Raw genomic sequence first — 15,153 nt, forward strand, 5'->3', positions numbered from 1 at the left:
TTATTTTCAAGTTACGATTTGCATACACCTTTTTGAAACAGTGAAACTTGCAGTAGATGTGATACGAAAAGTTTAATGTAGGGGCGATTCTTACGAGATTGAATATAGATACGCTATTTTGTCATGAAAAAAATGTTTCGTCTTGAATATTTTGAATTTACAACCATATAGTAAGCTTTGAAGCCCTTTTGTCACGTGCGTTGCGTTTCCAAGTTAACTTTAGTTTTAACATCATTGTTTACTTTTTCAAGAGTCGTTGAAAACTTTTATTCACACAGGGTCTCAATTCATGAAATCCACAAAGGGTCATGAAATGTCACCATCGCTGTCGAAGCCCCTGTCTAATTTACACCACAAATTCGTATTCAACGGTTTTAATTTGTTTATGCTTCATTTATACGTACGTGGTACCAGTTCTAAGATGTCAGAAAACACAGAAACGCCTCTTCAAAGTCTAGTCGTATATGAGCTGAATCAAAAAGTTATAGGTCATCTCGGAGTTAAGCAACTTGAGCAAACTTTCTTCTCAGTAAAAGCAAAGGAAAGCATTTTCTTTTTTGTGAACCGTAACCCAGTCACCGTGTGTATCTCGGTGTGACGTTCCTCTTAAAAGACATTGTAGTTGCTTACCCCGGATCACTCGTTTCTATTGATTCGAGATGCTACCGAAATAGATCTGGGCAAGACATATGCCACAAACCTCCTTAAAGAAAATCATCTTATAATGATACTTTTAAGACCAAAACAGTCGAGTGGTCTTATTCTCAGAGACAGAGAGGTATCCTGTGTAGGCGCACACCAAATGAAATGTATCCTATTTACCCCGCGCGAATTATTAGCTATTCAAAATGACGGTGCGCGTGAGGAATTTTGCGGTATAAGTTTTCATAGGGATCGAAGCAATTTTGGAAGCTGAAAAATGGGTTTAGACCTTGACTTGGTGTAAACTTTCTGCTGCTGGTTACAAAAGTATACGATTTTTGGAGTGATCTTGTCCTTTAAACAATTAGAACTGAATCAACAGAATGTAGTGAAATTTTATCGACACAATGAACTGCCGTTAAGCGGAAGGAACCTCGAAATGAGAGCGTTCCTTTGAAGGTTAACACCAAAAAGGTAAGAGCAAGGAGAGGAAAAAGGATCCTCTTTTAGTAAGAACACAGAGAACACAGATAATTAAGAACTGTTAAGGATGGAGAATTTAAATAAGAGCAATTGTTAGAGTTAGGTTAAAAAAGGTCGACAAAATGTTTGAATTCTAGTTATGTCTGATCGTATGGTGTTCGTTATCACCAGAAAACAAAATAATGATCAAAAAGCCACGTTGCAAATTATAGATCTATTGTGCTGCTCACTTCAATTTTGCCAACAAACATATCATTTCACATTTCATGTAACTGGTTATTAAAACAAAGTTTAACAGTTATTCATTCAAATTGCGTACTCAATAATCAATCTTAAGTCAAGCAGGAATATCACCTAAACCTCAAGATTCTGCAAAATTGTTGAAAAGGCTCATTTTTAGCACTAAAAGGAAGAAAAACTCACAGATGATCACGCGGGAACTTTCAAAGTCAATTCACGATCAAAAACAGCTGTCTGCGTTTAAATATCCAGCACTATCACTTTTCAACATATGTTTAAATTCTCATAACTAAAAATTTAACACTTGTTAACCTCGATCATTTTTGCATACTGTCAAAAAATAAAGCTCTCAGACAACAAGTTGACTCATTTCAGATAAACAATAGAACGATAAAGAGCCTTAACTGAGCTTAGGAACGTGATCGGCTACAGGCAACGAGCTGAAACGGACTTTGTTCTGTTTTCTAGGAATCTGAAATAAACCCTTTATTCAAATTTACACGTCGCTTACATATATCGTTTTTACTTATTGTCAATACTGATGGAGTCGCTTTTGGTAAATCTCAGGAAACAAGCTACTTGTTCGATTTGCCTCGATACCTACACCGGGCCCAAAACTATATCATGTCTTCACACGTTTTGTTGTGAATGTTTGGAGAAACATGCAAGAGTGAGCCAGAAGCATGGAAAATTCCGATGCCCCGAGTGTCAGGCAGCGATCGATTTACCAGAAGGAAATCGCTTCGACCGTTTTCCTAACAGCTTTTTCCATAAAAGTTTGCTGAGTCTTCTCGCTGTTCGACAAAGTGGCGAGGCAAGTAGCATTACTTGTTACCAATGCAGCGCAACCAACCCTCAGATGTACTACTGCTTCGATTGCGGACGATTCATGTGCCCTGATCGTTTCAACGCACATGATTTGCTTAAAAAGTCTTTTCAAAGACACAAAGTCACGCCAGTTCAAGACTTCAAAACAGAAGATTACGAAGCATTGTTAAGGCGAAAACCATTTTGTTCTCAAGAGTTCCACGAGAGAGAGAAATTACACGGTTTTTTTGTTCGCAGTGTCAAGTTTGCATTTGTCAAATTTGCATAGTCACGGATCATCAAAACCACAAAGTTGTTCTTCTCGACAAAGCAGCACACGAGGAAAAGGATAACATCATCTCGGGCGCTAAATTGATCAAGAAAATGGAAAGCGAGCTCCAGGAAGTCATTAAGCATTTTGAAGAAACCATTTCTAAGCTGGAAAGCAATATGGAAACGGCTAAGCAAAGCGTCAAGCAAACAGCGGAACAAATGATCACAAATATTCGAGAGCGCGAGCGAGAGGCGTTAGAATCCCTAGAGGCAACACGCGTGTCAAGACTCCATAAAATTAACTTGGCCAAACAGGCAGTGGAATCCTTAGGGCCTATTTACACGGTACGACTTTGTCGCATGCGACAAGCTTACGACAGGCTTACGACACGAATTGTTTCGTGTAAATCAAACCTACAACTCGCTTACGACTCTTAAGTCATGTCGTAGGCCTGTCGTAAGCTTGTCGCATGCGACAAAGTCGTGCCGTGTAAATAGGCCTTTAGTAAAACAAATCAACCAAGCAGCTCAGTTTGCGGAAAACCTGGTGCAGAGAACCTCAAGCTCGGATATTATGCAGAACAAAGAAACTTTAAAGACCAAATTTGAAGAGCTTCTGCGAGTTGAAGTTCCCAAACATCAGCAGACGACATTCATCAAATTCTCTGCGACATCTCAAAAGGACTTAAAACTGGGTTTTATTAAAGTCACCGAAGGCACCGCAAACGCAGCTAAATCAACTTTAGAAGGACTGGATCAAACTTTTCAGGCTGGTGTGAAGCAGAGTTTACGTTATGTCCAAAGACATCTGGAGGAGACATGAGTAACCAGGCTGGTCTTAGAGGTCGAGTTGAATTGCTGATTAAACCCGTCAAAGATGTTACAGACGTGATTGTTGAAGAGAAAGAAGACGGCAATCTTAGACTGAAGTTTACTCCCAAAGTAGTTGGCGCCTATAGCATTGAGGTGAAGATTAATGGCGATAAACTACCGGCCTGTCCCATGACTGTGCAGGTAAAAGAACGTGAACTTGTTGTGGTCGGTGAGTTGAAGTTAAAGTTCTCTCCTGGAGACAGGCCTGTAAACTTTTATGGAATTGCTGTCAATACGAATGGCACGATAGTTTTGACAGATAACCATGGCCACTGTGTTTATGTCTTTGACAAAAATGGCAACTGTTTGAGAAAAAGTGGAGGCGAGGGTAGCAATACAGGACAATTTTGGTACCCTAATGGCATTTCGTTTTTAAATGACAACGAAGTCCTAATCGCAGATAACGGCAATAGTAGAATACAACGACTTAATATTCAGACAGGAACTGTTGTGAAAAGTTTTGGAAAAAAAGGCAGAGAAAAAGGAGAGTTTGGCAATCCAGTGAACGTTACTGTGGATAATAAAGAACGCATTGTTGTAACCGAGTGGGGCAATGGTAGGATACAGGTGGTGTCAAAGGAAGGAGAGTCTATTTTCACATTTGGAGACAAAGGAACAGAGAAACTTGATAATCCAACCTGTTGCATTCTTAACAAAAACATGTTTCTCGTATCTGATGGAGGCAATAACTGCATAAAAGCTTTTGATCAGTCAGGAAAATTGTTATACAAGTTTGGCAAAAAAGGGTATCAAGATGGAAAATTAAAAGCGCCGTATGGTTTGCTTGTAGACAGTTATAATAATCTTCTAGTATGTGACTTTTGCAATGAACGAGTTCAGCAGTTTACTTTAGATGGTCGCTTCACCGGCAAAAGTATCACTCGTTTATCTCAACCTATGGCGATATTAACAGTAACAGACGGGCGTATTCTTATCATTAGCTGTGATGAGAAAAAAGTGTACATTTTGAAATAGACTCTTTCAAAAGTGAACTTTGCAGTTTGAGCCGCTCCTTACCTGTGTTTTGTTTTATTTTTAATACTGTTTTATCACTTTTCTGGAAGAACTCTTAGCGATAATATCAAGACTTACAACTACTCTTGGAGACAAAAACCTTTTCACTCGAAGTAGTTAGCCCAGGTCTTTTAAATTTGTCAGTTTCAGTCCGTTTTAATCTTCTCCATCCCTTGCCATTTGGCCATCCATGTTTCTTCTCGGTTTATTAAGTTCTTTTTTAACTGTTTTTTCTACGATCTAAAGTTTTGTTTATTTTCTTAAAGGCCAATGTATTGTATGTTTTGTTCCATATAATAAGGTGAGACGAATTAGAAATGTATTGAATAAATGAGACTTAAGAGTTATTTACAGTTTGTTGTTATGAATGATTAGAAAATAGCTTCCGGTTTCAAATTGAATAACATTTTGAAATAGTTATTTGAAAAACTTATCGGGAAACATCATTTTAAGAATTGCAAAATCATCACTACCTTGGTTTCCCTGGAAAATAAAACAAGGTTATGTCGAGGTTATTAATACTTTAAATATACTTGGCTATCAGGAAACTGGAGCTGAGGCAACAAATTAGAAAGAATTAAAAAATAATTATTTCTTATCTCTTCCCTATTTCCGCACCAGCCCCCCCTCCCCCCGCCTCCCTCCTGATTTCCCGCGAACAAAGTGCGAGCGAACCGGGAAAGGAAATAAACAAGCGACATGTGGCTTATTTGCATAGATTAGCTCGCTTGCCTTGCTGGATGACTTTGAATTCTCATTCCTCATGATTACCGATGTTGTTGAACAATATACTCTATTTAATAACAAAAGCTACATCACTTGCAAAAAATAACAAATAATTTAACTGTCCGTGCATGTTTGATAATCTCACCTTAATTCACAATTGTCCATTTTCGTAACGTGACGGCGTTTCGTTTCGATAATAAACTGTTTATTTAAGCTATCAAGTATGATTTCCATCATCTACTGAAACGAGTAAACTGAAGTAAACAGATACAGTTATAAGTCACAAGCTGAAGAGATCAACAAATTCATTGAATGTGATCAGTCAAGTCCTGACAGATTTCAGTTCTGGTTTCTCAGAAATTTAAATAAAGTCGTAAAAAGTAGCTTTATGGTTTTTTACAAGAAAAGTAGTGATTTTCTGTTTTCAATGAATTATGTCTTCAAAACCATAAGCGTTTAGATATCTGTGTTTTCAAAGATCTCTGGCAATGACTAAACCGAGGATATAAACTTCAAGTAAGACAGATGAGAAATATAGTCGAATGTCTCGCCAAAGGAATGCAAATCACGAATTATTGTTTCAGTTTCAGCTGATGACGTTGTTGTCAGCCAAATTTCCTTTTCTGTGAGAAGAGGCTGCCACTGACGAAGGAGTAAGTCTAAATTCTGAAATGCGATTGGTCAGAGGAAGTCAGCCGTGATGGACTTTGTGCTGTTTTCTTGGAAACTGAAATAGTAGCTGCTATTTCGTAGAAGTGTTTTGAAAGGGCTCGTCACTTGAAAAACGAACCAGTTTACTACAGTTTAAGGCGATCGTAATGAATCCTCTCTTAAAGTGTCTTAAGAAACAAGTTACTTGCTCGATTTGTCTCGATACCTACACCGAACCTAAAACTATATCATGTCTTCATACATTTTGCCGTGAGTGTTTAGAGAGACATGCAAGAGTGAGCCAGAGACAAGGGAAATTCAGATGCCCCGAGTGTCAGGCAGAAATCGATTTACCGCATGGAAATCGCTTCGACCGTTTGCCTAACAGCTTTTTTCACAAAAGTCTGTTAGGTGTCCTTGAAGCGGAAGATCGCCAAGCCATTCCGAGGCAACAACAGGAGACTTGTTCGCAACATACGAAAGAAAGAGTACGATATTACTGTTCCTCGTGTGAGGCGTGTATTTGTCCAATTTGCGTCGCCGAAGACCACCGAGGCCATGCGTTTGACGTGCTTGAAAAAGCAGTGCAAGAGGATAAGAAAAACATCATGTCGGCTGTCGAGTCCATCAAGGAAAAGGCAAACTTGTTTCGAGCAGAGTTGAATAAATTAGACAAAACATCAGAGGATGTGGAAATGATTATTGCAATCGCTAAACAAGAAGTGTCGAAGGCAACTGAAGACGTGATCACAAAGACGCAACAGCAAGAAATACAGCTCTTAGAGTCTTTAGAAATGACGCGTAGGAGGAGAATGGAGCGAGTCACCTCGGCAAAACAAGAACTGAAATCTCTAATAAAAAGAATTAACCAAGCAGCTGAATTTGCGGAGAATCTGGTGCAGCGAAGATCAGCTGCGGATATCATACAGAACAAACACATATTGAGGCAGAAACTTGAAGAGCTTCGTGGAGTCCAAGTTCCAAAACATCACCAGGCTACATTTGTCAAATTTGCCGCAGTATCGCAACACAACTTTAAACTGGGTTCTATTCAAGTCTCCGAGAAGCCGGCAATCGCTGCTAAATCAACTCTTGAAGGACTGGAGAAGACTTTTCAGGCTGGTGTAGAAGCAAAGTTTACGTTGTGTCCACAGACATCTGGAGGAGAGGTAAGTAACTTCGCTGATCTCGAAGATCAAGTCGAATTGCTAATAACACCCGCCAAAGATGTGACAAACGTGACTGTTGATGAGGAATGCGACGGAAATGTTAGGCTGAAGTTTACACCCAAAGTACCCGGGGCCTACAGCATTGAAGTGAGGATTAATGGCGATAAACTACCAACCTGTCCCACGACTGTGCAGGTAAAAGAACGTGAACTTGTTGTGGTCGGCGAGTTGAAGTTACAACTCTTTCCAGGGGACACGATTGAACGGTTAAGTGGAATTGCTGTGAATACAGAAGGCCAGATAGTTGTGGCAGATGCATTTGGCCACTATGTTTATGTCTTTGACAAAAATGGCAACCGTTTGAGAAAAACTGGAGGCGAGGGTAGCAATACAGGACAATTTTGGTACCCTAATCGCATTTCGTTTTTAAATGAGAACGAAGTCCTAATTGCAGATTGCGGCAATAGCAGAATACAACGATTTAATTTTCAGACAGGAACTGTGGTGAAGAGTTTTGGAGAATTCGGCGAAGAAAAAGGAGAGCTAAATAATCCAGTAGACGTTACTGTGGATGATAAAGAACGCATTGTTGTAACTGAGTGGGGGAATAATAGGATTCAGGTGATGTCGAAGGAGGGAGAATCTATTTTTACATTTGGAGACAATGGCCCAGAGAAACTCCAATATCCAAACTGCTGCATTCTCAACAAAAACATTTTTCTCGTATCTGATGGAGGCAACCATTGCATCAAAGCTTTTGATCAGTCAGGAACATTCCTATACAAGTTCGGCAAAGAAGGGAATCAAGATGGACAATTTACAACGCCGTATGGTTTGCTTATAGACAGCTCCAATAATCTTTTAGTATGTGATTCTGGGAATAAACGAGTTCAGCAGTTTTCTTTAGACGGTCGCTTCACCGGCAAAAGTATCACTCATTTATCTAAGCCTAAAGTGATAACAAAAGAACCAGACGGGCGTATTCTTGTTTCTAGCCATAATGACAAAAAAGTGTACATTTTGAAATAGAATATTTTCAAAAGTAAACTTTGCTTCTTGAGCCGCTCCTTACCTGTAATTTGTTTTGTTTTTAATGCTTTTTTATCACTTGTCTGGAAGAACTCTTAGCGATCATATTTAGACTTACAATTACTCTTAGAGACAAAAACCTTAGTCGAGGCATTTCTGTACATCGTCGGTAGCGATTTGAATAATCTAGAGCAAGAAATTTAACGGCGAGTCCTCAAAAATGTCCAGTGCATTAGAAAAAGAACAAAACTAAAAATTTGACTTTCTTTTTAAGGTTGAGAATATATAGCAGGAAAACGTTAAGACTATGTGCTGCTTTTTGTAATCATTCATTGGTCAGGATAGATTAAGTCCGCTTTTTTTAAGCTCAGATAATATATCTTTAATTAAGCTTAAATTCAAGAATAATTTATGATTGATAATTTCACATGTATAAGTAATCAACGAGCACAAGAAGTAAGGTGACAACTATTTTTAAAAACTAAGCTCAAGTGTTAGCTTAAAACTGTTTTGACAAATAGTCTAAGGTTTTGTTTTATCTAATAAGGCGACAGAAATTAGAAATGCACTGAATAAATAAGACTTAAAAGTTATTTATAGTTTGCTGTTACAAATGATTAGAAAATAACTTCCAGTTTTAAATTAAATAACAGTTGAAATAGTTATTTGAAAAATTCATCCTGAAACATCATTTCAAAAATTGCCAAATCTCAGACCTTGGTTTCCCTGGAAAGTGAAAGAGAGGTTATGTCAAATTCATTTATAGTGTAACTATAATCGGCCATCAGGAAACCGGAGCCGAGGCAACAAAACTCCATACCTTTTCATGCGACAAAACAGGGATAAGCTGTGGTCGGGAAGAGTCAATAGAGTTGTAGGATTAGCCCTCACAGATTTGAACATGTAGTTCTCAGTGCGCTATTTTAAAGTTTTTATACCCATAATAGGCTGAACTGCAGCGATTTCATGCTCGTATAAACTCCTTGGAAGATTTTTTCAGTAGATGTCCCTGATTGCGCAGCGAACTTGACTCATTCCGTGGAGGAAGCGAGTTCACGGGGTTGGGTTTTAAACATTGTGAATCGCAAATGCCACAACGATTACAGCTCTTGCACGTATTGCAGACCTAGGAAGCTTCTCTTAATCCTGCTATAATGGTTTGATGGATCACTCTATGACGGAATCAAACCGGAAAGTTTTGCATTTTTGTTCTTTCGAGCGCTACTTTTATCGTAAGATATAATTTTTGGGAAAAAAAAAAAGAAAAATTTTAAGGAGTAAATGTAATGCTTTTTCCATTTCCAACAGAGAAAATGACTCGAAAATAAGGCAATAAATAAATGAGTTAATAAATGAATCAAAAATGATAATAATAAAAAAAAACATTTGTCTCTGACCTCGATAAGCTATTGTCGATTTATCGTATGGTGACGGCGTTTCGTTTCGATAATAATGCTGTCGATTAAAACTATCAGTTATGATTTCCATCGTCAACTGAAGTATACTGAAGTAAACTGAAGTATTGTCTTATTTTAACCTTCAATTTATTTGTCTCTTCCCAGTTTTACAAATTGTATCTCGCTTTAAGAGACTTAATCAGGATTCGACAGGGAATCAAATTCCAGGATATTAAGAGGAATATGTTTAAGAGAGGTATCAGTAATTTTCGAGAATCCGGCGACAGAAGCAAAAATTCAACTTTTTTTTTATTTGCTCCAAAAGACCCTTTTGGTGAATCGTTTTCAAAAACAATACTCAAAAGTTCCAGCGAGTTTTTATTTTGGAAAAAATACGAAAGTTCGAAATCGGCCAAAACGTACCTAATTTGCATAATTTCTATTGGGCTTTCAGTGCATTTTCACAACGCTCGTACAAAACAAAGAAAAATTGTCTTGGATTCATTTTTTCATAAGTTGTTTTTCATCCCTCGGAGTAGCTTTGCAACTATATTTCATTTCTAACTGAACTTTCTTTCGTTTGAAACCACCCGCGTGAAATACACTATATTTTCTATTCCGTTTGTACGCTGAATTTTGCTATATTTCAGACGACCGTAACATCGGGGGTATACGAATGTACATAAAATAAAAGAGCTCTTTTCAACGAGAAATTATTCGTGTTTATTATGTAAAAATATTATTTTTGGCCCGTGAAAAGCGAGTGCGCCAGACCAAAATATATAGCGTGCATTTTCACGGAGTTAGGCCAGTTTTCTTGCTGTACTCCTACTGCAAATCGCACGCTATTGGGACAAAACTCGACGTGTTTGATCTCTACTTCAGTTTTGATTCATTTAAATATATCCATTTTAACTTAAAAATTAACCTACCTTTATTGTTAAGTGAACAAACCACCTTTTTAGGGAAAGTTTTTGAGTTGGCTTTTCTCGAGTCATATCAAACTTATCCCATAGAAAACTGAACATTTGCTTAAATTGGTCCCAAGCCACCGTATTACTCACCTGACATGCGCAGAGCAATTAAATAAGCAAAGAGCGCCAATGTTAAAAATGGCGGCTAACAGAGTGAAGCGGGAGCATAAGACTCCGAAGAGATTTATTGACGAATTCGCAGAAGCTAAGACCAAGCAATGCAAGAAAATAAAAACTACGGATAAGAATATTTATCCTGTAGAGATAATATAGGTCGACAAAGCGAGAAAACATGGCAAAATTCATTTCAAAGGGTACTGCGAGAAATTTGACGAATGGAGGCCTTGCGATGAACATAATTTGCCCGTAATGCGATTGGAACCGATGTCAAAACCAATCGATGATTCCTTCAGCGATCGCCAGCAAACTTTTTATGAACGCGTTTACAGGGAGATCAAGCGAAAGTTGTACTCCGGGCGCAGAGAGGATTCAAAAGTTCGTATTGAAATTCAAGTCGATGACGATGTTTTCTATAAAAGTCTTGGGAGGATTTCATCCAAAAAATATCAGAGGAATAAACTCATATATGAAATTCTTTCAAATGAAACTCTGGATTGTTATATCGGCACAAAGTGGAATGAGCGGATCATGAATGAAAACGGCGATTTTGCTTATGTTGTACCAGGGACTGTGAGATTTTGGTTGACAAAAAGAAACCCCATAGTGGAATTTAAATTAATTGGCGATAAATACGTGAGATCTGAAATCGAAGACGGGCATCGAGTCGTTTTTACATTTGTCCGTGGAGATGGCAACAGATGTGGATACAAAAATATGGTCCATCATTAATATATTTGATTTAGCACATGTTTATTGATTTTGATAGTTGATGTCAAAGAATTATTTTACTTGCATGTGAATTACCTTCATAAAATGTAAACATGTGGTTATAAATGACCCATATATTTCAGTCTGTGATTCTGTTGTAATCAATGCAGTAACATTTTTGAAAAAGACTCCTTGAATACCGTATACAAGAAACATTTCACAGGCATAGCAAATTATTCTACACAACTTCTAATAACAGTTTTTGGGTAATACACTCCTTTAATACATTGATATATTATATCATTACTAATTGATTAAATCACATCTTGGCTTCCATTTACCATCTATTTTAACAAGATGTGCACAGAAAGTGGGAGCATCGCATTTGCTGCATTTTGCAGTACATGTTTTGATGGTATGGCCAGAAGTTGAACAGTTTCCACAGTTGTAGCTTTCCTTCACCCTTTCCAAACCAGCAGCTTCCAAAAGCTGTATTCTGTGTTTTTTCAAGAAAAGTTGCTTTAGAGCAGAAACCCCTCTATGATTAGATGATCGAAAGTAGTCCTTTGATACAGTGTTGTTGTACTTCTCCATACCTTGCTGAGTGTAATAAGCTAAATTTTGGTATAGCTTTAAAAATTCAGGTACATGAACATACAAAGAATGCATATATGGTGTTACATCTTTTGCTTGATAAAGGTCTAAGAATTTTTGAAACCATTTTTTGATTTTGTCCTTGAGGCTAGAGACAGCATCATCTGTAGTGTAATTAAGTTTAAGATCACCTATAATATCTATGAAATTACCCCAAAGGGCTTGCAGCTTGTCCACATTATGAAACTCTGGTAATAGTAAGTGAAAATTACTATGTTGGAAAAGCAAGAGTTTTTCAGGTCTAGTAAGGTCTCTGTACTCCAACTTCTTGCTGTCCCTATTAATTTTCCATTCAAAATTAATTCCAAGTTCTTTTACAAATTTCTCATACCCAGCCATATGTCTATACTTATTTCGACAAAACCCATTTGAAAAAGTAGATACCTTGTCAATGGCATCTTTCCCGTGAAGTTCCCTGATCAGAAGTTCAATTAAATTATCAGGTATTCTTAAAAATAAATGTAGTGTATCAATTATTACATGGTCAATAGGAATAAAATCAAATAATGGATTGGTTTTACAATTATATTGCTTAGATTTTGCATACTTACCTATTTCTTGTAAATCTCTTGCCCCAAGAGATTTGTCAGTTATAGACCACTTTTAACTGATGTCAAACCTTTCATTTCCTGGGCACTTACACCAAATACAAGAGAAATTTTGATTAGCAGCCCCTGAACCACAAACACAGGCTAGAAACTTCCAGTCTCCTCCCAAAAAATACTCAATGCTATACTTATGACTATTTACAGTAATTTCTTTTAAATTTGACATTTCATTATTTAGATCAGCAAGGCTTTCTTTAAGATTGTCATAGCTCTCTGTTGTCTTAATTATTGCTAGAACATAGTTCCCTTTTTCATTCATTGCTGCATCCTTTTCATTCAAAATTGTGTATGTGACATTTTCAAGTTTAAGCCTTTTCCCAATGTTGGTACCATCACCACTGAGCTTTACTTTAATAGTAGTAACCTTGTCCAATACTCCATTTTTCTGCAGCCTTTTTATCTGTTCCTCAAGACTCCCCCTGAAAGAAATCTGTACTCCCTCTGCCTCCCCTGGTGTACTTCTCAGATTCCAATTGGCATTTAGTTTATCTAGGTGTTTGCATATTTTATATTTTGTGGGCATGTCTTTACACTTCATGGCCAACTCATGCCAAGCTTCATTAGATATATTCAATTTTTCCTTCAAGTAAACCCACATATTGATGTCATCAATATCATTGTCAGTCAGTTCTCTTGGCTCTGTTTCCAATAGTTGTAACTCTCCCTCTTCTACCAATGAAATAGTTTCATATTGTTGATTGTCATTATTAAATACCTCAACCTTGGTGGCAATAAAATTGTAGAGGCCTAAAAATGACAGTGCTGAGTGGCAGTCTTCTTTAAATCCTCGCCTTAATCTTGCCTGATGTTGTTTGGTATAATCAGTGAAACGTTTGCTTTTGTTTGGACCTCTTTGTCCCTTTTTTTGCATTCTTGCTGCTTTTTTCGCTAATCTTTTGAATTTTTGTTTGTATTGTTCTTTTCTGTTTTCCGAATCCCTAATAACATCTTCAAACTCCTGCTCAATTTTTAATCTCTTTGCCTGCTCTGCGGCTAAATCCAGTTCAGCTTTCCTTTTCTGCCCACGAAGCTGTTGGTTTTCCTCAATCAATGAGTTGTTTTCAAGCTCATGATAGAAAATTTTGAAGGAGTGGTTTTTTGCCTTCCACGCATCAATAAGCTTCTTTATACTTTTCCCCCCACTTTTTGACGCTTTCTTGAACGCTGAATGGAGGAGAGAAATCTTTTTCCTGAAGACGTTGAGAATTCTGGAATTTATAACAACTCCGCGAATCTCAGATTCCCTCAATATTTTTCCATGATTCCCACAATCACAGAATCAGCACTTTCGTCGTTCGGCTCTTGATCAGACTTCTTCGACAGGGAATATATGAGATAGCTGATAAAAAAAAATCAGTTCGGTGAAAAAAAATTGAAAAAAATTAAAAAGAAAAAAGAAACAGGTTGGAATACACTTCGATAAACGCAATTTTTACTTACTTGTTTATTTCGTAAGTAAACCAAGGCAGGAGAGAAATCTTTTTCCTGAAGACGTTGAGAATTCTGGAATTTATAACAACTCCGCGAATCTCAGATTCCCTCAATATTTTTCCATGATTCCCACAATCACAGAATCAGCACTTTCGTCGTTCGGCTCTTGATCAGACTTCTTCGACAGGGAATATATGAGATAGCTGATAAAAAAAAATCAGTTCGGTGAAAAAAAATTGAAAAAAATTAAAAAGAAAAAAGAAACAGGTTGGAATACACTTCGATAAACGCAATTTTTACTTACTTGTTTATTTCGTAAGTAAACCAAGGCAGTTTTTCCCCTTTTGGACCATTTGTTTCTTCGTCGAAATCGTTTTGTGCATCTACCGCCACCGCGAGAAGAGCCAGCGAAGAAAAAATCACCAGTGCGTAAACTTCGAGTCCCATTTCCCGAACCCAAACAATATCCAAACCTCATGTATTATACATCAAATTGCGCCAAATTTATTGTTTTTTTCGTATTTCGCGGTAATGACCAGTTTTAGGCATGCGCTTTAGAGTTATAGTCCCAGACTCCATGGCCACTGCTTGCATGTGGCGTTAACCCCTCTTCGACATATCTGAATCGCTAACCATAAGTCTCAAAAACCCGAACGAAATATTTTAATGATTTCCTTCAAATACAGTGGTATAGAAAGCTTATGTACGTTAGTTTTAGAAACTGAAGGTAAGAAAGATAGCAATTCAAATGAAATACACGAAAAAGAGGAAAATGTTCGAAAAGTAGCGTGTTTTTGACTGACCTCAGACTGCGTGACATGTCACGAAAATCTACAGAGGCAGATGTTAAACGTAAGTTTGATATGATAAATAAACAAATCGCTGTTTATAAAGATACCAGCTCTGTCGATGTGTTTTTAGCTGAAAAATCGATGGGAAAATCGTAGCGTTTCTTTCTCCTGTCGTTTATTACTTTAAAGATTTGCTAAAATCAGGAAATAGGGCACTTGTACAAAACCAAAACATTCATTAGTCTACAATTTGATTGTTTATTATCATTATCGCACAGTTCACAATAAGGAAACTGTAACAGGAGAGGAGATTTTAAATTCACATGCCGCGTGCTTGTTGACGTACAAGTTCCCGAGTGTAACAATTTCGGCTTTTCGGGAAACTCTGCCCCCCTTATTTGATAGGAAATATCAATAGCCCCATACAATTTATTAACTGCACCATGTTTCCAGAAAATAAGACTGGAAAATGGTTTTTCCACTTTCCACCATAAAGAAATTTCACCTAGAAATTTGTAGCGTGACTGCGTGACCTTTCATGAGAAGTAAAATTGTTTTTCTTT

At 37.4% G+C, this 15,153-nt stretch overlaps 1 protein-coding gene and 1 pseudogene across 1 annotated transcript; both read left to right on the forward strand.

Annotated features, from left to right (window-relative positions):
• Positions 1-1,295: 1,295 nt before the first annotated feature.
• On the forward strand, positions 1,296-4,294 carry LOC149034541 (E3 ubiquitin-protein ligase TRIM45-like; annotated as a pseudogene).
• Positions 4,295-5,786: 1,492 nt separating this feature from the next.
• Positions 5,787-8,368, forward strand: LOC149034542 (tripartite motif-containing protein 3-like). The gene has a single exon (XM_089193559.1). It carries the CDS (start codon positions 5,877-5,879, stop codon positions 7,905-7,907), a length of 2,031 nt encoding a protein of 676 aa, XP_089049685.1. The 5' UTR covers positions 5,787-5,876; the 3' UTR covers positions 7,908-8,368.
• Positions 8,369-15,153: the final 6,785 nt, after the last annotated feature.

This window comes from Pocillopora damicornis, chromosome 14 (genome assembly GCF_964200805.1).
Source record: "Pocillopora damicornis chromosome 14, jaPocDami1.2, whole genome shotgun sequence".
NCBI classification, from domain to species: domain Eukaryota; kingdom Metazoa; phylum Cnidaria; class Anthozoa; order Scleractinia; family Pocilloporidae; genus Pocillopora; species Pocillopora damicornis.